Source organism: Protopterus annectens, chromosome 9.part0 (genome assembly GCF_019279795.1).
Source record: "Protopterus annectens isolate FY-2018-M chromosome 9.part0, PAN1.0, whole genome shotgun sequence".
Classification (NCBI taxonomy): Eukaryota; Metazoa; Chordata; order Ceratodontiformes; family Protopteridae; genus Protopterus; species Protopterus annectens.
In genome coordinates this window covers 821,238,102-821,257,796 of record NC_056743.1, presented here as the reverse complement: position 1 = coordinate 821,257,796, position 19,695 = coordinate 821,238,102, and the positions used below count along the sequence as shown (strand labels likewise).

General features: G+C 36.6%; 1 protein-coding gene across 2 annotated transcripts in view; it reads right to left on the bottom strand.

Annotated features, from left to right (window-relative positions):
- The window catches only part of PFKM (phosphofructokinase, muscle), a 345,974-nt gene that overhangs the window by 277,698 nt on the left and 48,581 nt on the right, over positions 1-19,695 (bottom strand). For both annotated transcript variants that reach the window (XM_044083480.1, XM_044083481.1), the window contains exons 3-4: positions 9,376-9,449; positions 3,054-3,131 (exon numbers count right to left, since the gene is read on the bottom strand). In XM_044083480.1, the coding sequence (XP_043939415.1) occupies positions 3,054-3,131; positions 9,376-9,449 (152 nt within the window). The remainder of the gene's footprint in view (positions 1-3,053; positions 3,132-9,375; positions 9,450-19,695) is intronic.

Sequence of the window (19,695 nt, the reverse complement as noted above, 5' to 3'; positions counted from 1 at the left end):
TAATAGGTTATGGGGGTGTTTTGGGAGGGGCTTGTTTTTGTTTGAGGGTTTTCGTTAAAACAAAACATCTTGTAAGGTGTAACATAAGTTCAAATGGTGATTACAAGAAACAACTGTATCAAGGATCAACATGCCAAACATTAGTGGGTGTATGTAACACAAATGCTGGAAATAGTCATTCGAAAAACTGTCATATATAACAAGTAGAAATAATAACTTCTTATCATAATGGCTACACTGTCTATATTATTTTGGAATGTGAATGGCCTCACAGGTACAGACAAAAAAGTAAGAGTATTGAATTTATTAAGAAATGCAGAATGCAAATAGTAATACTACAGGAGACATGTTTGGAAAGAAATGAGCATGTGAATTTATTTGATAAAGATAGGATTTTAGGCTGGATATTCAGTAGAATATCAAGGGATAAAATAAAAGGATAGTACTTATACTAATTGCTAAAGGCTCTCCAATAGTGATAGAAGAGGGAAAAAGATCATACTGGTACATTTGTAGTGGTAAGTGGCTACTGGCAAGGGAGGAGGATTATGCTGGCGTGTATTTATATTCCACCTAAAACTGCTATTATGGAGTTTAAGAAAATTTTGGGAGAAATAATCATCTTTCAGCAGAGAATATTACTTATAGGTTGGGACTGGAAATTTATTTGCAACAGTGAAGATGTATCTTGGGGGACATTGAAGGGAAATGCAACAAAATAGGGTAGCTTTCTGAAGAAATTTTTGAAAATATTTGATATGGAAGATATAAATTCAGTGGTAGGTACTTGGACAAAATTTACATATTATTCCCCAAGGTACAATAACTGTGCTAGTCTGCACTTAAATTATATTTCACAAGAGTGTGTGCATTCAATTGAAAGCTTCAGCACACGTCCTGTAATTGCTTTAGATCATGGGCAAATAACAACTAAGATATAAATCAGGATAATGAAGTAAGAATGAGTCACTGGCACTTCCTCACCTACCTGTTAAAAAGAGAGTAATTTAAAGAACGGGTATTAGAAACAGTATTTTAAAAGGTGGGGAAGTACAAACATCCTGGAATAAAGCTGTGGTTGCTGTAATACTTAAAGACCATAAAGACCCATCAAACCCAATTTCATATAGGGCCATTTCAATTTTAAACCATGATTATAAAGTATTTATGTCTATACTAGCAAATTAAATGCCAAACATGTTGCCAAAATTGAAAAATATGGATCAATATGGTTTTGTGGAAGGGAAGCAAATATTTGCTTAACATTAATAAAACAATAATGACGCAGCCAGAAGCAGAATGTAAGAAAATATGTTTGCTAAAACCAAATTAGATCTGAACCAGACCAAGAACAAAATGATGTATCCAAAGACTCAATAGGAACAAAAAATTCAAAATGACTTAAATAAAACTTTGTTTTAATGAAATGATAAAAAATTCCACATCAAGCGCTTTCGCCTGGAGGCATACCAGGCTTTTTCAAGATGAACCATGATTAAAAAGCCTTGAAGCCTTAAGCCTTGAATTTTTAATCATGGTTCATCTTGAAAAAGCCTGGTATGCCTCCAGACGAAAGCGCTTGATGTGGAATTTTTTATCATTTCATTAAAACAGAGTTTTATTTTAAGTCATTTTGAATTTTTTGTTCCTGTTGAGCCTCAAAATATGTTTGCTGTTTATGGGTCTTGATGCAGAGAAAGCATTCAAAAGAGTAGGCTGAGATTTTGTGAGTAGGGTAATGGAAGCATTTGCATTCCCTCATACAATAATATGGTTAGTTAGGGAGATATATGAGGGATTGGAGGCAAGAATTAAGGTGAGAGGGGTTCCTCTCTGAGAAGTTGTGACTGCACAGAGAAACTAGGCAGGGGTTTCGGCTTTCCCCTTTGTTATTTGGGTTATAATTAGAGCCACTGACAAAGAAGAAACTCAAGGATATAATTGGCAGGGTAATCAAGTTGGCTTTATTTGCAGATGATATTATTTTGTACCTGCTAAAATCAGAAAAGGACATCTCAGTGTTGTGGAACATTTTGAGACAGTTTTGAGTCTTTTCAGAATATAAAATTACTGAAGATAAAGGCTATAACTGTAAAATATGTACCTACACATGAATTGGTTCAACAATATCCATATATATGAGGACATGACTAGATTCTGTGATTCGATCTCCAGAATATCTGATATATTTTTGTAACATTGTAGAATGCATATGACACAGCAATATTCATTTTTATAATGGTATGCTTCATTTTCATATATAGCTAGCTATTCTTCATCTCTTAGTCCAGGCTCTTTTTGCCTATGTGTTTTATCACTGAAACACAATTTCGGGGCTGGGAGAGTAACTTCTCATGCAAGACCACTTGATATGTTTGCAAAGCACAAGACAAATTTTGGACAGTTAAAATCAATGCATCCTACTACAAAAAAAATCAGAAACGGATGCATATAAACTTAGTAATGTTGCTATTAAATTAGGAGAAGCTACTTTAGAATATCAGGGACTCGAGTAATAAATAAATATAGATGTTCATTTAGTGGTAATGCTTATTATGTAACTATGACAACTCTGGTGAAACTGTACATTAACAGATACAAAACTGGACTGCAAATATGGATGCTACTGTTTTAAGAAAAGGTTACAGACAATAGTTTTTTCATGAATAATGGCTAAGTTATCTGCTCCTGGAGTTCAAGGTCATAAGAACGTTTCTAAGGAAGAATATATCTGATGTACAACTACAAATAATTCTGCCTGCCAAAAGTTGACAATAAAATGTATTCTAAGAAACACAAGGAATGAGTTTATGTAATGGTATATCTTTTTTTACAGTGTAAGTATGTTTTTTTTTGTTATCCTGCCTTAATGTGAAAAAATTCAGAAGTTATAATTCTTCTACTTTTGAAACAATTGTACTGAGAACAAGAGCTCTTTCTGTAACTCTACATGGTATAACAAGGTATCTGTTAATCACATAAATTCTCTTTGTGATCTAGTACAACACATAGATTTGGATACCAACATATTCCAATAGTGTCACATGACCTACCAGCTGAAGCATCAGAGAGACACTTTCCCACGTCGCTTCTTTGATGTTATCACCACCATCTACAAGTCCTTGATAACCCTGAAAAAAAGAAAGATTAAAAAAAAAAAAAAAAAAAAAAAGATTGTTAAAAAGTATCTTCTTTCACCTGTTAATCAACATTGCAATGAAAGCAGAGAAATTAATGATTTCAATAAGTGTTTGTTAACTCCTCTTCCCAATGACTTCAGACTTGGGGTTCTCAATCCTTTAACAATTAAAGGCCATATATTCCTCTGTAAAGGAAAGACCCATGTGGCTGGGCCCATCGTTGTATGGGACAGCAGAAATTTGTATTTTTATTTATTTATTTAATTCACCCTACCCACTGCAGCCTCCTATCCTGGGATGCATAATATGCTTCACTGCAGGAGCATGCATTTGTTTTTACAGTTCAGTCCTAGTGTGGATGTATATCAGCATCCCCACCTCCACGTTTGCCTTCCTGCTATGATTCTTATAACTTCTTTCCAGGAGACTGCTAGATGATTCGGAAGTCCAGTTTTCATACCAAGAGAGAGGGTATTGTCACTGATTGCTGACACCAAAAATGAGAACAACTTCCACCGTGCTAAACAGCTCATCTATTTTACCAGGCTTTTAAAGATAAAATATGTAAGCATACCATTGTATTAGGTAGTATCAAAGCTGTCCTAATTCAATAAAATATGAGTATGTTTGCAAGTCTAAGCTGAATCGCACTACAACATTTTGCTTATAATAGTATTGTCATGTCTTGCAAATGTTAAAAAACTGACAACACTACTAAGACATTTTTAGAAAATATATTCTAACACTAGGATAGAAAGGGCAGTCATTCAGAGGGATCTGTTTTTTTAAGAAGAATAAAGCACACAGACTAGATGGTCTGTTTCACAAAGTCCTCAGGAATGTGGTCAGTGTGTTGGCAGACCTGTTTCCAGAGTGTAGATCACTGGCTAATGGAGAAGTGACAGAGGACTCAAAGATGGCAACTCTGGTACCCTTGTAAAAGAGGGGGATGAGGGAGGAACCCTGACATCAGTAGCAGGTAAAGTCATGGAGTAAATCCTTAGGGGAAGACTGGTTTCATTTCTAGAGGACAACAGTATCTAAGAGACAACCAACATGGCATCACAACCAGAATGAGCTGTCAGTTAAACCTTTTCCACATGTATGACCAGATCACAGGTGAGCTTGACTGGAGAGTACCAGTAACTGCAGTCTACCTAGACTTCACCAAGGCCTTTGATATGTTGCCACATAGGAGACTGACAGGAAAACTGGGAGGGGTAAGGACAGAACCAAGACTGAGAAACTGGGTAGTTGCTTGGTTGAATGGTAGTGTCATAAAAGGGACAATGTTAGAAATTAATGATGAAAACTTATATACTTGTAAACATCATATAGAAATGTTTATTAAAAAAAATTGCCATATTGAAATGCCTAATTGTAGTTAATGGTTTATAAGTGGGCAGCCACGGTGGTGCAGCGGTTAGCGTTGCTGCCTCATAGCAAGAGGTTCTCTGGTTCGATTCTTGGCTGGGGTGCCTTCTGTGCGGAGTCTGCATGTCCTCCCTGTGGTTGCGTGGGTTTCCTCCGGGTGCTCCGGTTTCCTCCCACATCCCAAAGACATGCAATAGGTGGATTGGACACTCTAAATTGGCTCTAGGTGTGAGTGTGTGCATGTGTGTGCCTTCTGTGGAAGGTTGGGCGCTGGGCTGGCAACTCAATACTGTAAAACTCCACTGCCAATCATGAGCGGATAGATGATCCGCTGTGGCGACCCCTAACCGGGAAAAGCCGAAAGAAGAAGAAGTTAATGGTTTATGAGTACATGTGACCATCATACATAAAAATCTTTGTTAAAACTGTGTTACTAATGTTAACTGTAAACTAACACTGAGTAATACATTAAATTCATTAAAATAAAAATGTAAATATTAAAACAAAAAATAATTAATACAACCCCAACAAGAGCTGTAGCAATGATTTAAGGATTTTGCTAAAAGTACGTTTACAATTTGGCTGGTCTTGCCCTCAAAACAAGGACATTAGAAATGTTTTAATTTAATTTGGGGAGGTTGAAAGCATTAATTTTAAGCTGCCATGCTCCTCCTGTCCCACCACTGAAATTATTTCCAAAATATAAAAAGAAAACAATCTAAAATTGTGGCAGTCTAATAAGTGCTTATATATAGCATTCTTTTCTTTTTGTTTTTTAATACCATAATTTTGTTCATAAATTCTCTTCTACAAACACCTTTCTGTCTCTCCCACATAGTATGCTGAACAGATTGAACAAACAGCCAGATAAACTACCCTTTTACTGTGGAATTTACCTTTTTTAGGTTTAATAATTAATTCCTTATTATTACCTACACTATTTCTACTACCAATTAAAATGTACTTGCTCGGCTTGCAAAAACCACATGGATGGGTCCCTGTGTCCTCACCATTTGGTGATTTGCACCCTCTATCACATAGGTTCACAGATGTTTACTAGACTAATGACCACAAGGGCCTTTTTAAGCCTAGCCATGCATCCCAAATCTCTGACAAGTTCTGATACCCTTGATAAATGTAAGCATGGACATGGGAGATGAACCATCTACAGGTTACCTGTGTCCATTAGAGACATAGATGCCAAACCAGGGATGAATTTCTGGTTTCCCATCCAATTGTCCAAGTTGCACTTGAATTGGGTTAGGGAGGAACTCTGCTTTACATGGATGGGGTGCCTGTTCCACAGATGGGGTAGCCTCTGGGATACATACCTATCTCTCCAGCAGGTTTTATTTATATCACAGGCAAGGTTTAAATCTTTAGAATGGGTAATTCCAGTGCTGTTTGTTTTGTGGATATGCAGGAGGTCCATTATAGTGGAATCTGACAATGCCCTGTATGCCAGGCATAGATCTACCCTCAAAAGCCTGTAGGAGACAGAATACAGGGATAGGGCCTTCAGGAGGTCTGCATAGGACATTTTACTGATGCCCTGTATTCTTTTACTGAGGAACCTCTGTGGAGGTTCCAATTATTGGATATGCCTGGTTAGGTACATACCAAAGGGGCACTGTACTCAATGATAGGTCAGATGGATGCTGAATACAGTGGAACAGTGACTTCCTTAGAATTACATGCCATACCTTTGTTTATAAGTTGAGCAACATAAAACAATTTCCTAACCATTGTAGACATGTGATGGTCAAAGGCTATATTACTATCTACGTATGTGTGAGTCCCTGTCAACTGGGTCAACTCTAAGAGGTGTGTTGTCAATATGATAGTTACCAGGGATGGCTGACTTCCCAAAGGATACTATTACGCATTTTCTGGCATTTAGTTTTAGTCCATGGCTCTGACACAAGTTGTTTGTCTGTGTCAGACATGACTCTAAAATGTTTTTAATATTTCTTGCCATTTTATGAACAAAACATGGACTGTTCCCTGCAACTTTAACAACTGTGTCACTGGCTTTAAATATAGCCCAATTTGTTTTTTCTATGTCTTTAATATGTTTACTGCCTGTATTGTATTCTACCACTAAAGCTGTCTCAAATGACCTGTGTACATTTTTCCCTGATGTTACCTTAACTGATGTACAACTTTTAAGTCCTGTTTCAATAAGCAGTGTAAAACAGGTATGTTTTCTTTCATGAATTTCCTTTTAAATATCAGTAATGAGCTTTCTTGAGTACCACCATCCAAAAATATTTTAATCAATGTCTCGCATTCATTCTCAAATACTTTGTCATCCAATATTGTTCTGGCAAGGTGAATAAATTGCTCCTTTAACCAATCCTTTCTTAAGTCTGAAAGGGTGAAAACTAGCAAAGTTTAAATAACTATTGCTGAATGCTGGTTTTATGAAAATGTCTGACGAAAAAAAAACTCCCAGGATGTTTGTTATTTCAGTGTTCAAGTAACTCATTTCTCAGGGCCATAGCAATAAGTAAATCTCAAAAAAAAAATAGTAGCCTGATTTAAATAATGTATAAACTTTTCTATTATCTCTTCGGGCCCTGTCCACAAAAATCAATATCTCATCCAGATTTCTCAGGTCTAAAAACCAATGACAAGAAAACTCTCATTATTATATATCTATTTATCTATCTATATATATAATATATATATATATATATATATATATACATATACACACACACACACACACACACACACACACATATATATATATATATATATATATATATTTTTTTTTTTTTTTTTTTTTTTTTGCTATGAATACATGACCAGATTTGCAAAAATGGGGGCACATGCAGCTCCCATAGCATAGGAGTGGAAGTGATGACAACAAAGCAGGAAAAGGGTTTGGGGAGTTGATCACACCTGGCTTGGGTCACCAGCAGCAACGTACGAGGGCAGTGGTAGCAAGCAACAGGTTGGAGGTATATCCTCAGGGGGATAAATTCTAGAATCAAAAAAGGTAATGTTTTCACTCTACTAGTTCATAGATCTCCATAAGTACTTTTTTCACAGAGAGGATTGCAGACCCATGGAATGGGCTGCCAACATAGGTGGTACAAAGGGAATTCAAAGAGGCAATCAAGTGGTCATGGTACAGATAAAAAAAATGATAAAGTGAAAGGTAGGATTGGAAGGGAGATAAAATGTTAAGGCACTTGAGAGGACAGACTATGTAGGCTATCTGTCTCCTTTTGCCATCATGCTAATGTAATGTAATATGTTACAATAATAATTGGGTACAATTTTACCTGCATTGTATTATAGTCTATACATTCTTCTTCATTTATATATTCCAAAGAGATATGACTATATGAACATTTGTTCTAATAGTTTCTTTAAAGTCTGTGTGTCTGCACCAGTCACTCCCTACTACGAGTCTCAGTCCTCGTAAGTGACAGCGATATCAGTTACTCAGCAGGTTGCACATTTGCCTGTGATGCCAGGCTGATCAGAGAACTGTGAGATCTATACCCACAACAGATGTTTGAATTCACATTTCCATGTCCCAGTATTGACAGTGCAGTGTAAAATTGGGGGATCTGTTAAATCAAGGTCCCATCTGCCTCAGTTAGTTGTATTTTAGGAAGATGATAAAATCCTTGTGGTATTAATTGAAAATTTCTTCAGTGTCATGGCCAAGTTTTCTATTGAATGTATAAATACCATCCACAGCCTCCCCCAAAAATGGGCCCTAGGCCTAGTTGGTCTAATCACTCATTGCTGGCTCCATGTCTTTCTGTTCTCTAGTTGGTCTAATCTAGTCAAAAGAAGAAAATAAATAAATAAATCATAGTCCACTGCCAGAAGGGTAACTGTGATGTCATTGTATATTAAGAAAGAAAATTGTAAAAATAGTATATCTGATGTCACTAAATATTAGGAAATAAAACATATAAAAATGTTTAGGAGAACAGATCTCAATTTCATGCAAAATACCCCCCATTAAATTTATGGCAAAGAGGAGATATATGGCATAAATGAAAAATACAACCTAGTATGAATCCATGTAATACAGATTATTTAATTCCACCAACTGGATCACCAGCTTTTAAAATTGAAAATACAGTTAAAAGAGAGCATAATATTGGAGGGGACACATACACTTAAAGCAAGTCCACTAGGTGTACATGTATTATTATCTACTGAAGCTGGGCCATAGCTCTTGGGGGGCTAAATTGTTGCATTGCTGATTCAAAAGTAAAAATTGCAATTTCAGGTTTCATTAAATTTTACTATCCATTGTTGACATGTGTCTTATTTCGATATGTTATCACTCCTCAAGAAAGCATCACAAGAAATAGAATTTTGTTACCTGTAATGTTGTAGTCTTGTCTTTATTTGTGTATATTCAAAGCACCCCTGATTCAGAGGAATAGGAAGAGGAGATGTGGGAAGAGCTTCTGCAAAGAGCCCTGATGTTCATAAAATAATAGGACACCAAGGGGCTACATCTATAAGGTTTACTTTGTACACAATGGATACTGTGTGAAATGGCATCCCAGGGCACTACTAAATCTATGATGTCATACCTACTGTGCCAATACTGCACCAAAAACTAATCAATAATTGCATCATAACCATTTTGGTACTTGGCTGTCTTGGCCTTTTGGTAATTACAAATACTATGTTACATGAAAATGTCTGAGGAGTTTCAAGCAATGATGATTGAGCCTTCTTAAGCAAGCAGTAGTGTCAATGCCCCACCACCGCCACTACCATTTCCTCTCAAATTGAACTCCCTTCACTTTCCAGCATTGTTCTTTGTAGTCGTGATTCTGACAAATCTAAGAAGCATAACAACACATTAATAACCCACCTCATGGACGAAGAAGACTTTGGCTCCTGTGTAGATTCCAACTCTCACCACGGCTCTGACAGCTGCATTCATTCCTGCACAGAATACAATGCACACAATTAGTTCATCTTCAAATCAGATTCTGATTGTATATGTTCAGGGGACTAAAGGATTAAATTGTGGATACTACACATTGTACTATTCTATGAGTCTAAGTTTAGCAAAGAACCTGGGTTGACTAGTGATGGAAGACTTTTGCCACCTCTACCTACCAGGTGCAAGTTTCCTCAAGGCTGACAAGTAGGCACATGAGCCAGCATTGGTCTGCAGGATTAGGTAAGCATAAGGACCACACTGAATGGCAGAGAGAACAGCTGATGGACTTCATAATGGATTTATCATGTTCCATGTAGTGAATGCCTGTTGGAGGCTTTAATGCAGCATCTTTCACCTGAGACACATTTGTAGTATTTCCAATTTGCTTTTAGTTAGAAAAATGTGTTAATACGAACTGCATGATCTCATCATATAACATCCCTAACCATGCTAATTTAAGGCAGAATTTTACACCTGTGGTAAACTATATGTCCCTTTGTGACTTGTTTTATTCATAGTGCTCACCTACTCCACTTCAAATTAACATACAGTTCTGGCAGCTAATATATGTACTCTGGCTGTCCTGCATAACATGCCCTCCCCTACTGTATACACGATATTTAAAATATCTCTAACCTGTAAAACGTACACATTTGGTGAAAGCAGATATCCTGGGTGTAATGCAAAGAACACACACAGAGCCCATATATACTCTTAGGCACACCTTATTAACGGACAGCTGCTGTAAAGGAAAGTTACATTTTATTCTGCAGCTCAGCCACACTTCTATTGATAATTAAAGTTCCTACACAGCAGAACTGCAAGTACTCAACACAATGATACGTGTCCTAATGCAGATATGTTGCTATGGATTTCATTTTAGGGATGACTGACAAATTAGCATTTATCTAATGATTAACTAAAGACCAGCAATGCAGAATAAATCAACATACTATAGACTCAAGTAACTCATAAGTTTGGATGTTGGATTGGTGTATAGACCTCTGTAAGTGTCTTAATTTTATAGAACTCCTGATACCTCCTGCTATTTCACATATGGCTGAGCCATCATTACTCATAAAACTCTCTGAGTATTACTCTTGCAATCTATACTAGATACGCTTTCACAACTACTCTCCATAGCTTGTGAAAATAGACTGTCCATCTCCACATTTTGGATGTCCACAGCAGCTCTGGATTTCATTTGATTACTGTGCCTTACGTACATGATACTAGTATCGGTCGCTTTAGATCTATATGATACTGAACTGACTTATTCAGTTATCAGTTCAGGAATCCAGGTATTACCTCCATGTTGTCATACCTACCCAGTTAACAAATAACAAAAAATAAATAAATAATTAATATCTTGAAGGTCTACTGAATATTCATGGACCCACCTATGCCACATTTATCATGATGAAATTTCTGTAAGAACTGCAACACTTGTGAACTTAATCAAGTCAAGTCTGGTTTAACAAGCCAGTTTAGAATCAACTCCAAATGTGACTGACCTGCTTTTACAAATCAGTCTAGTCTGATATTGCAACAAGAACAATGAAATCTTGTTCTCTGCATTTAATACTATAAACATGTGACTGTATCTCATTTGTAGCATGATGTTCAAGTGCATTCATGAAATGAATGATGTCATTCTTTTAAACAAACCAACATGATTCTTCAAACATACATTGGACTCCATCATCTGCGACAGTGACCTCAGGCAAGCTGTTTGGAGCACTCAGCAGATTAAGTCTGATGCTTAATTATAGTCATTCCGAATATCTAACCACTTCAGTATGCTAACCACTTCAATATACTAACCACTTCTGTATGCTAACCACTTCAGTACACTAACCACTTCGGTATACTAACCACTTCAGATATACTAACAACTTCAGTATACTAACCACTTCAGGTATACATCTACAAATATCATGAAAAAAGTATTCATGAAAGGACCTGCAAAACTCATATGGATCCTTTACTAACATTCTTCTGGAAATTCCCAGGGATGCAGTGGTATCTGGTCTGTTTTTTGGCAATGATGGAGGATGCTGAGCCATCTGTAGGTGCAGATAAAGAATAGCAAGTGATGGTGATTGCACAAGGTTCATAGGTTCATAGGCGTTTACTAGGCTAATGACCACAAGGGCCTTTTTAAGCCTACCCATGCATCCAAAAATCTCTAACAAGTTCTCATACCCTTGATAACTGTAAGCAGAGGATTGGGAGATGAAACATTTACAAGCAGGGGCCTGGGGATGAACCATTTACAGTTTGCCTGTGTCTATTAGAGACATAGGTGCCAAACCAGGATGAATTTCCTGTTCCCCATCCAATTGTCCCAAGATACACTTGAACTGGATTAGGGAGGAACTCTGCTTATATGAATGAGGAGCCTGTACCAGATAAGGGGTAGCCTCTGGGATACATAACTGTTTCTCCAGCAGGTCTTATTTATATCACAGGCAATGTTTAAGTCTTAGAATGGGTAATTCTGGAGCTATTTGCTTTGCAAATATACAGGTGGTACATCAGAGTGCAGTCTGACAATGCTTTTATGGCAGGCATAGATCTCCCCTCAACAGCCTATAGGATACAGAATACAGGGATAGAGCCTTGAGGTGGTTTGCACAGGACATGTTACTTATACCCTGTATTCTTTTAGTGAGGAACCTCTGTGGAAATTCCAGTTGTTGGACAGTGGTGGCTGGTGACTTCAAATCAAAGGGGCTGTAGGAGACACCTCAATAGGATGGGACCAACTAGAAAAGGGTGGGATTCATTTCACAGCGCGGAGCTATGATACAGTGGGATCAACACTGATCATGCTTACCATGTTACATAAAATAACTGCTCGATCACTATTGCACATGCTGAATAGTCTACCAAACATTAGACTAAATCACATTTTAGAGCTAATGAGGTGTTTAGGTTATGATATAACAGCACAAAACCTAAACATCTCTAAACAGTAAAAAAGTGGTTTGTTTTGACTGCATGAAACTATTATGAGTACACATGATGTAGTAAACATACATTGTACTGTATCAGGTAATCTGCATTTTGTACAATGCCAAGTGAAAACTAAGGAGATTTAGAAATCCCTCTGTACTATCTTAATTTATTATTCACAATTCAAGGTCACGCCAACACCTAATGCGCCAGTGGTTCTGAGAGACACTGACACAGGCTTGTATGACAGCTGGCTTTACCAAAATACGCAATCTTGCAAAGCCAGAATTATAACAGTAAAGAGCAGGGACAGTCAACTCATTTCATTCACAAACATCCCATTACCGAACAAAAGAATCAGCTTTGACTCTGCCAGGATTAAATTAACATACTTGCATTAATTTCATTTAACTGACAGAAACATTAGTTACAACTTATGTGTGCCAGCTCACCTTACTCAAATACATATTTCATTTTATTTAATTTACTTTTGTTTACCCAGGTTTGTCCAACTGTCTGTAGTAAAAAAAAATCCTTTTCAGTATAGGTCTGGGGAGAAAAGCTCTAACATATTACAAACATTTTTAAGCAGACATTCAGTATGTACATGAACAGATATGAAATAACATACATTAAGAATGATTAATACATTTGAAAATTAGATTACATATATCTGAGAGTACAGACAGCAATTAACGTCTCACAAAGCCGGAATTACAACAACAGTAAACAGCAGGGCCAGTTGCTTCATTCACACAGAGCCACAATGCTTATTGTCCACCCACAGTATCTGATTTGATCCTGCAAGCTTAAAAAAACAACACTGTTATTAATATATGTATTTTTTTCATATAAACAACAGCGAGAGTTCAGAGACTGTGGTCGATCTTACTTCACTCAGATGCACGTTACTCTTACAAAGCAAGTCAGAAGTACAACATTAAGGCCAGTCATTTCATTCACACATACTCGGCATAGCCACCAGTGAAACTGCCTACCCACAATATCTGCACCTACAAGGTTTAAAATAATGAAAAGAGAAGACAATGGTAACATTACTGTGTTTCTTTAGCACCACAAAGTTAAGAGCTTGCAAGTGATATTACTTCAGTTCACTCATACACACTCTGTCATGCAAGGGTAAAGTTTCAACAACAAAACATCCACACACCATCATAATCTATCTTGATTTACCATGCAAAAAGATTAGGTTAAAAAATAAATCTCATCCACAAGTAGCTCCAAAAACAGATTGCTTGCCTAGTATCTGTTTGACCCCTGCCAGGATATTTTATTAGAAAAAAAGACATTCACAGTCAAGCAGTCTCCAAAGCACACTACCTCATTAGTTTCTGGTTAACCCTACAAGGATATTACATTAAAAACAAGAAAGTCATCAACATTCCCCAAAATACATTTTCTCCCTAGTATCTGGTTGACTCTGTCAGTGTATTATATAAAAAAAAATAAAGTCATCAACAGCTCCCAAAACACACAGACCACCAGTATCTGGTTGACTCTGTCAATGTATTATATTAAAAAAATCATCAACAGTCTCCAAAACACCTTGCCTCCCCAGCATCTGGTTAACCCTCCCAGGTTATTATATTAATAAAAAAAATAAATAAAATCATCAACAGTCTCCAAAACACCTTGCCTCCCCAGTATCTGGTTAACCCTCCCAGGTTATTATATTAATAAAAAAAATAAATAAAATCATCAACAGTCTCCAAAACACCTTGCCTCCCCAGTATCTGGTTAACCCTCCCAGGTTATTATATTAATAAAAAAAATAAATAAAATCATCAACAGTCTCCAAAACACCTTGCCTCCCCAGTATCTGGTTAACCCTCTCAGGTTATTATATTAATAAAAAAAAAATAAAGTCATCAACAGTCCCCAAAACACACAGACCACCAGTATCTGGTTAACTCTGTCAGTGTATTATATTAAAAAAAATCATCAACAGTCTCCAAAACACCTTGCCTCCTCAGTATCTGGTTAACCTTCCCAGGTTATTATATTAATAAAAAAAATAAATAAAATCATCAACAGTCTCCAAAACACCATGCCTCCCCAGTATCTGGTTAACCCTCCCAGGTTATTATATTTATAAAAAAAAATAAATAAAGTCATCAACAGTCCCTAAAACACGTAGACCACTAGTATCTGGTTGATTCTGTCAGTGTATTATATTAAAAAAATGAAAATCATCAACAGTCCCCAAAGCACATTGCCTCCCCAGTATCTGGTTAACCCTCCCAGGTTATTATATTAATAAAAAAAAATAAATAAAGTCATCAACAGTCCCCAAAACACACAGACCACCAGTATCTGGTTGACCCTACCAGTGTATTATATTAAAAAAATGAAAATCATCAACAGTCCCCAAAGCACATTGCCTCCCCAGTATCTGGTTAACCCTCCCAGGTTATTATATTAATAAAAAAAATAAATAAAGTCATCAACAGTCCCCAAAACACACAGACCACCAGTATCTGGTTGACCCTACCAGTGTATTATATTAAAAAATGAAAATCATCAACAGTCCCCAAAGCACTTTGCCTCCCTAGTATCTGGTTAACCCTGTCAGGATATTATGTTAATAAAAAATAAAGTCATCAACATCCCCCAAAACACACAGACCACTAGTATCTGGTTGACCCTGCCAGTGTTTTATAATAAAAAAGGAAGCCACTAACAGTCCCCAAAACACGCAGACCACTAGTATCTGGCCAACCCTGCCAGGAAAAAAAATAAATACAGAAAGTATCTGATTGACCATGCCAGGAAAAAGATGCAGAAAGTATGTGATTGGCCCTGCCAGGAAAAAAACCTTTAAGAATGCAATTAATTAATTAATGAATTAATTAATTTAATTTAATTAAATTAATCAATCAATCAATCTTTTTTGGGGGGGTTAATTTACAAATAGCCTACCTTGGCTTTTTTTACCTTAAAGTTTGGATCTGAGTCAGTTTTCACTTTTTTTTCTAAGAGTTCTCCATATTTCACTCCCTCGCAACTTAACTATATCCAGTTAAAGCGCAGGAAGAGAATGCAAGAGTATAAGGACTAATCAGCAGCTGTGTCACATACTCATATTATGTGACAGGCTGCTGACTTAATAGTCCCAGCGGCTTCCTATTTCCTGCGGTTAAAACTGCAATGACTTCTGGGCATCTTCATTGATAACAGAAAGAACACTTGCATGACCAGCATGTGCACAGCTATACAATATATCGACCCAAAAAAACAAAGCCAGCACCCGACTCCTGTGGCATATTCAAAATTAAATTTATTACATGACAAATAGTCAGCAATATCTTACTACACCAACAAGGTTGTACCGGTTTCGGCAAAAGCCTTCTTCAGCAATCAAACTTGATAAGACCAAAAGGATGTACAGCAGACATTATGTCTCCCTTTTATAATGTAGTCTTGAGGCGCCCTCTAGTGCACATACAAATAATTAACATATAAATATAATAATACACTGCAACCATAGTTGCCTAAACACAACAAAAACTATATGCAAATGCAAACGCATAATTAAAATTGAGATGTTTCAAAATTGATCATTCAAACCAGGGGAAAATAGAGCCTCTAGCTTAATAATCCACATTTTTTCTTTATTAGTCAATAGTTCATGTAATATATGGGCTTCTTTATTCCTAAACCTAATATGGTCTATGACCATAAAACTGAAAAATCCTGTTGAATGCTTGGAAATATGTTTAAATAAAGCACTTGAACCCTTCTTGTTTTTGATATCACTCAAGTGTTCCCCAATCCTTATTTTAAATGGACAAGACGTTTGTCCCACAATCAATGCCCGACAAGTGTACTGGGCTAAATATATAACCCAAGAAGTATTGCAATTGGCAAAAAATGGGACATTATATACATGTTGACAGTTATGTGATGTAAAACTCTGGGACTTCAACACTCTAGAATAATAAATGCAACGGCCACATGAATAACAACCAAATGTTGATTGGCCATTCAAAGTGGTTTGTATACTTATACGTGACCCCTTGTCATAAACTTAATAAATAAAGTCATCAACAGTCCCCAAAACACGCAGACCACTAGTATCTGGTTGACTCTACCAGTGTATTATATTAAAAAATGAAAATCATCCACATTCCACAAAGCACATTGCCTCCTTAGTTTCTGGTTAACCCTACAAGGATATTACATTAAAAACAAGAAAGCCATCAACAGTCCCCAAAATACATTTTCTCCCTAGTATCTGGTTAACCCTGTCAGGATTTATATAAAAAAAAAATAAAGTCATCAACATCCCCCAAAACACACAGACCACCAGTATCTGGTTGACTCTGTCAGTGTATTATATTAAAAAAAAAATCATCAACAGTCTCCAAAACACCTTGCCTCCTCAGTATCTGGTTAACCCTCCCAGGTTATTATATTAATAAAAAAAATAAATAAAGTCATCAACAGTCCCCAAAACACACAGACCACCAGTATCTGGTTGACCCTACCAGTGTATTATATTAAAAAATGAAAATCATCAACAGTCCCCAAAGCACTTTGCCTCCCTAGTATCTGGTTAACCCTGTCAGGATATTATGTTAATAAAAAATAAAGTCATCAACAGCCCCCAAAACACACAGACCACTAGTATCTGGTTGACCCTGCCAGTGTTTTATAATAAAAAAGGAAGCCACTAACAGTCCCCAAAACACGCAGACCACTAGTATCTGGCCAACCCTGCCAGGAAAAAAAATAAATACAGAAAGTATCTGATTGACCATGCCAGGAAAAAATGCAGAAAGTATGTGATTGGCCCTGCCAGGAAAAAAAACTCTAAGAATGCAATTAATTAATTAATTAATTAATTAATTAATTAATTTAATTAATCAATCAATCAATCTTTTTTGGGGGGGTTAATTTACAAATAGCCTACCTTGGCTTCTTTTACCTTAAAGTTTGGATCTGAGTCAGTTTTCACTTTTTTTTCTAAGAGTTCTCTATCTTTCACTCCCTCGCAACTTAACTATATCCAGTTAAAGCGCAGGAAGAGAATGCAACCGTATAAGGACTAATCAGCAGCTGTGTCACGTACTCATATTATGTGACGGGCCGCTGACTTAATAGTCCCAGCGGCTTCCTATTTCCTACGGTTAAAACTGCAATGACTTCTGGGCATCTTCATTGATAACAGAAAGAACACTTGCATGACCAGCATGTGCACAGCTATACAATATATCCACCCAAAAAAACAAAGCCAGCACCCGACTCCTGTGGCATATTCAAAATGAAATTTATTACATGACAAATAGTCAGCAATATCTTAGTACACCAGCAAGGTTGTACCGGTTTCGGCAAAAGCCTTCTTCAGCAACCAAACTTGATAAGACCAAAAGGATGTACAGCTGACATTATGTCTCCCTTCAATTGCTCCAGTGGCACAGGCTAAGCTATTGGGAATAACCATAGACTCCCACCTAAAATTTGATAGTCATCTGAACTTGACTATTAAAAAAGTACATGCCAAACTGGGGTCACTCTACTGTATCAAACCATTTCTTACCAACAACACAAGATCAGCCATTGCTCGCTCCCAACTTCTATCCACCCTACTCTATGTATCTCCCATTCTGACTAATCTCAACAAAACTGAACTAAGCAAAATGGAAGCTTGCTATAACAGAATTGCCCGTTTTGCTGCAAATTGCTCATATAGAACTCATCACTGTACTGCTTTGAGACAGCTCCACTGGCTTGAACTGCCCAACCTCCTAACCTACAATCAGCTCTGCCTCTGTCATTCTATCTATTACCTCCCCAATAAGTGTCCTGCCCTCAAAAACCTAGTACAACATCACTCAGCCAAAAGGCCTCTTAGAACATCAAGCAAACTACTACTAGAAGTCACCAACAGCTACAACAGCTTTGGACATGCACTATATAGTAGTTCAGTGGCTAAAAAATGGAACTCTGTCCCTACTAGCATTCAAAACACATCATCCAAAGCCTCCTTTAAAGACCTCATCAGGCAACATCTCAAGCAAAGTTGGCAGTGCCATGATTGCTCCCCAGGCTAGTGAAAGCGGATAACATATGCATACTAAATCTAGAGCAATTTATAATAGTTTTTCAATCTTACTCACAAACACTGGCTAATCTACAATGTATGTACTGTACCTGTGTACTATTTATGTATTCTACCTACATTCCAAAGTTCAGCTGTACACCACAAATCTATTACTTACCTTTATTTTTAAAATTAATATATTTTTTGATTGTTCTCTCCACTGTAACTGTTTGTGCCACATACCACAGTAAAAACATGTCTCTTGTAATTTGTGTGTATACTGATTATGTCTAAATAACTAAATGTGTCTGTAATTTTTCTTTGTGGAGCTTTTCTCCCCAGGCCTCTGCTGAAAAAGGGCCTTTTCGGCTCAGTCAGACACCCCCAGTTAACAAATGTAAAATAAAAAATAAAAATAAATAAATAAATGTAGTCTTGAGGCGCCCTCTAGTGCACATACAAATAATTAGCATATAAATATAATAATACTCATACTGCAACCATAGTTAACAAAAACTATATGTGAATGCAAACGCATAATTAAAATTGAGATGTTTCAAAATTGATCATTCAAACCAGGGGAAAACAGAGCCCCTAGCTTAATAATCCAAATTTTTTCTTTATTAGTCAATAGTTCATGTAATATATGGGCTTCTTTATTCCTAAACCTAATATGGTCTATGGCCATACAACTGAAAAATCCTGTTGAATGCTTGGAAATATGTTTAAATAAAGCACTTGAACCCTTCTTGTTTTTGATATCACTCAAGTGTTCCCCAATCCTTATTTTAAATGGACAAAACGTTTGTCCCACATAAAATGCCCGACAATTGCACTGGGCTAAATATATAACCCAAGAAGTATTGCAATTGGCAAAAAATGGGACATTATATACATGTGGACAGTTATGTGCTGCAAAACTCTGGGACTTCAACACTCTAGAACAATAAATACAATGGCCACATGAATAACAACCAAATGTTGATTGGCCAGTCAAAGTGGTTTGTATACTTATACGTGAACCCTTGTCATAAACTTAATAAATAAAGTCATCAACAGTCCCCAAAACATGCAGACCACTAGTATCTGGTTGACCCTACTAGTGTATTATATTAAAAAATGAAAATCATCCACATTCCCCAAAGCACATTGCCTCCTTAGTTTCTGGTTAACCCTACAAGGATATTACATTAAAAACAAGAATGTCATCAACAGTCCCCAAA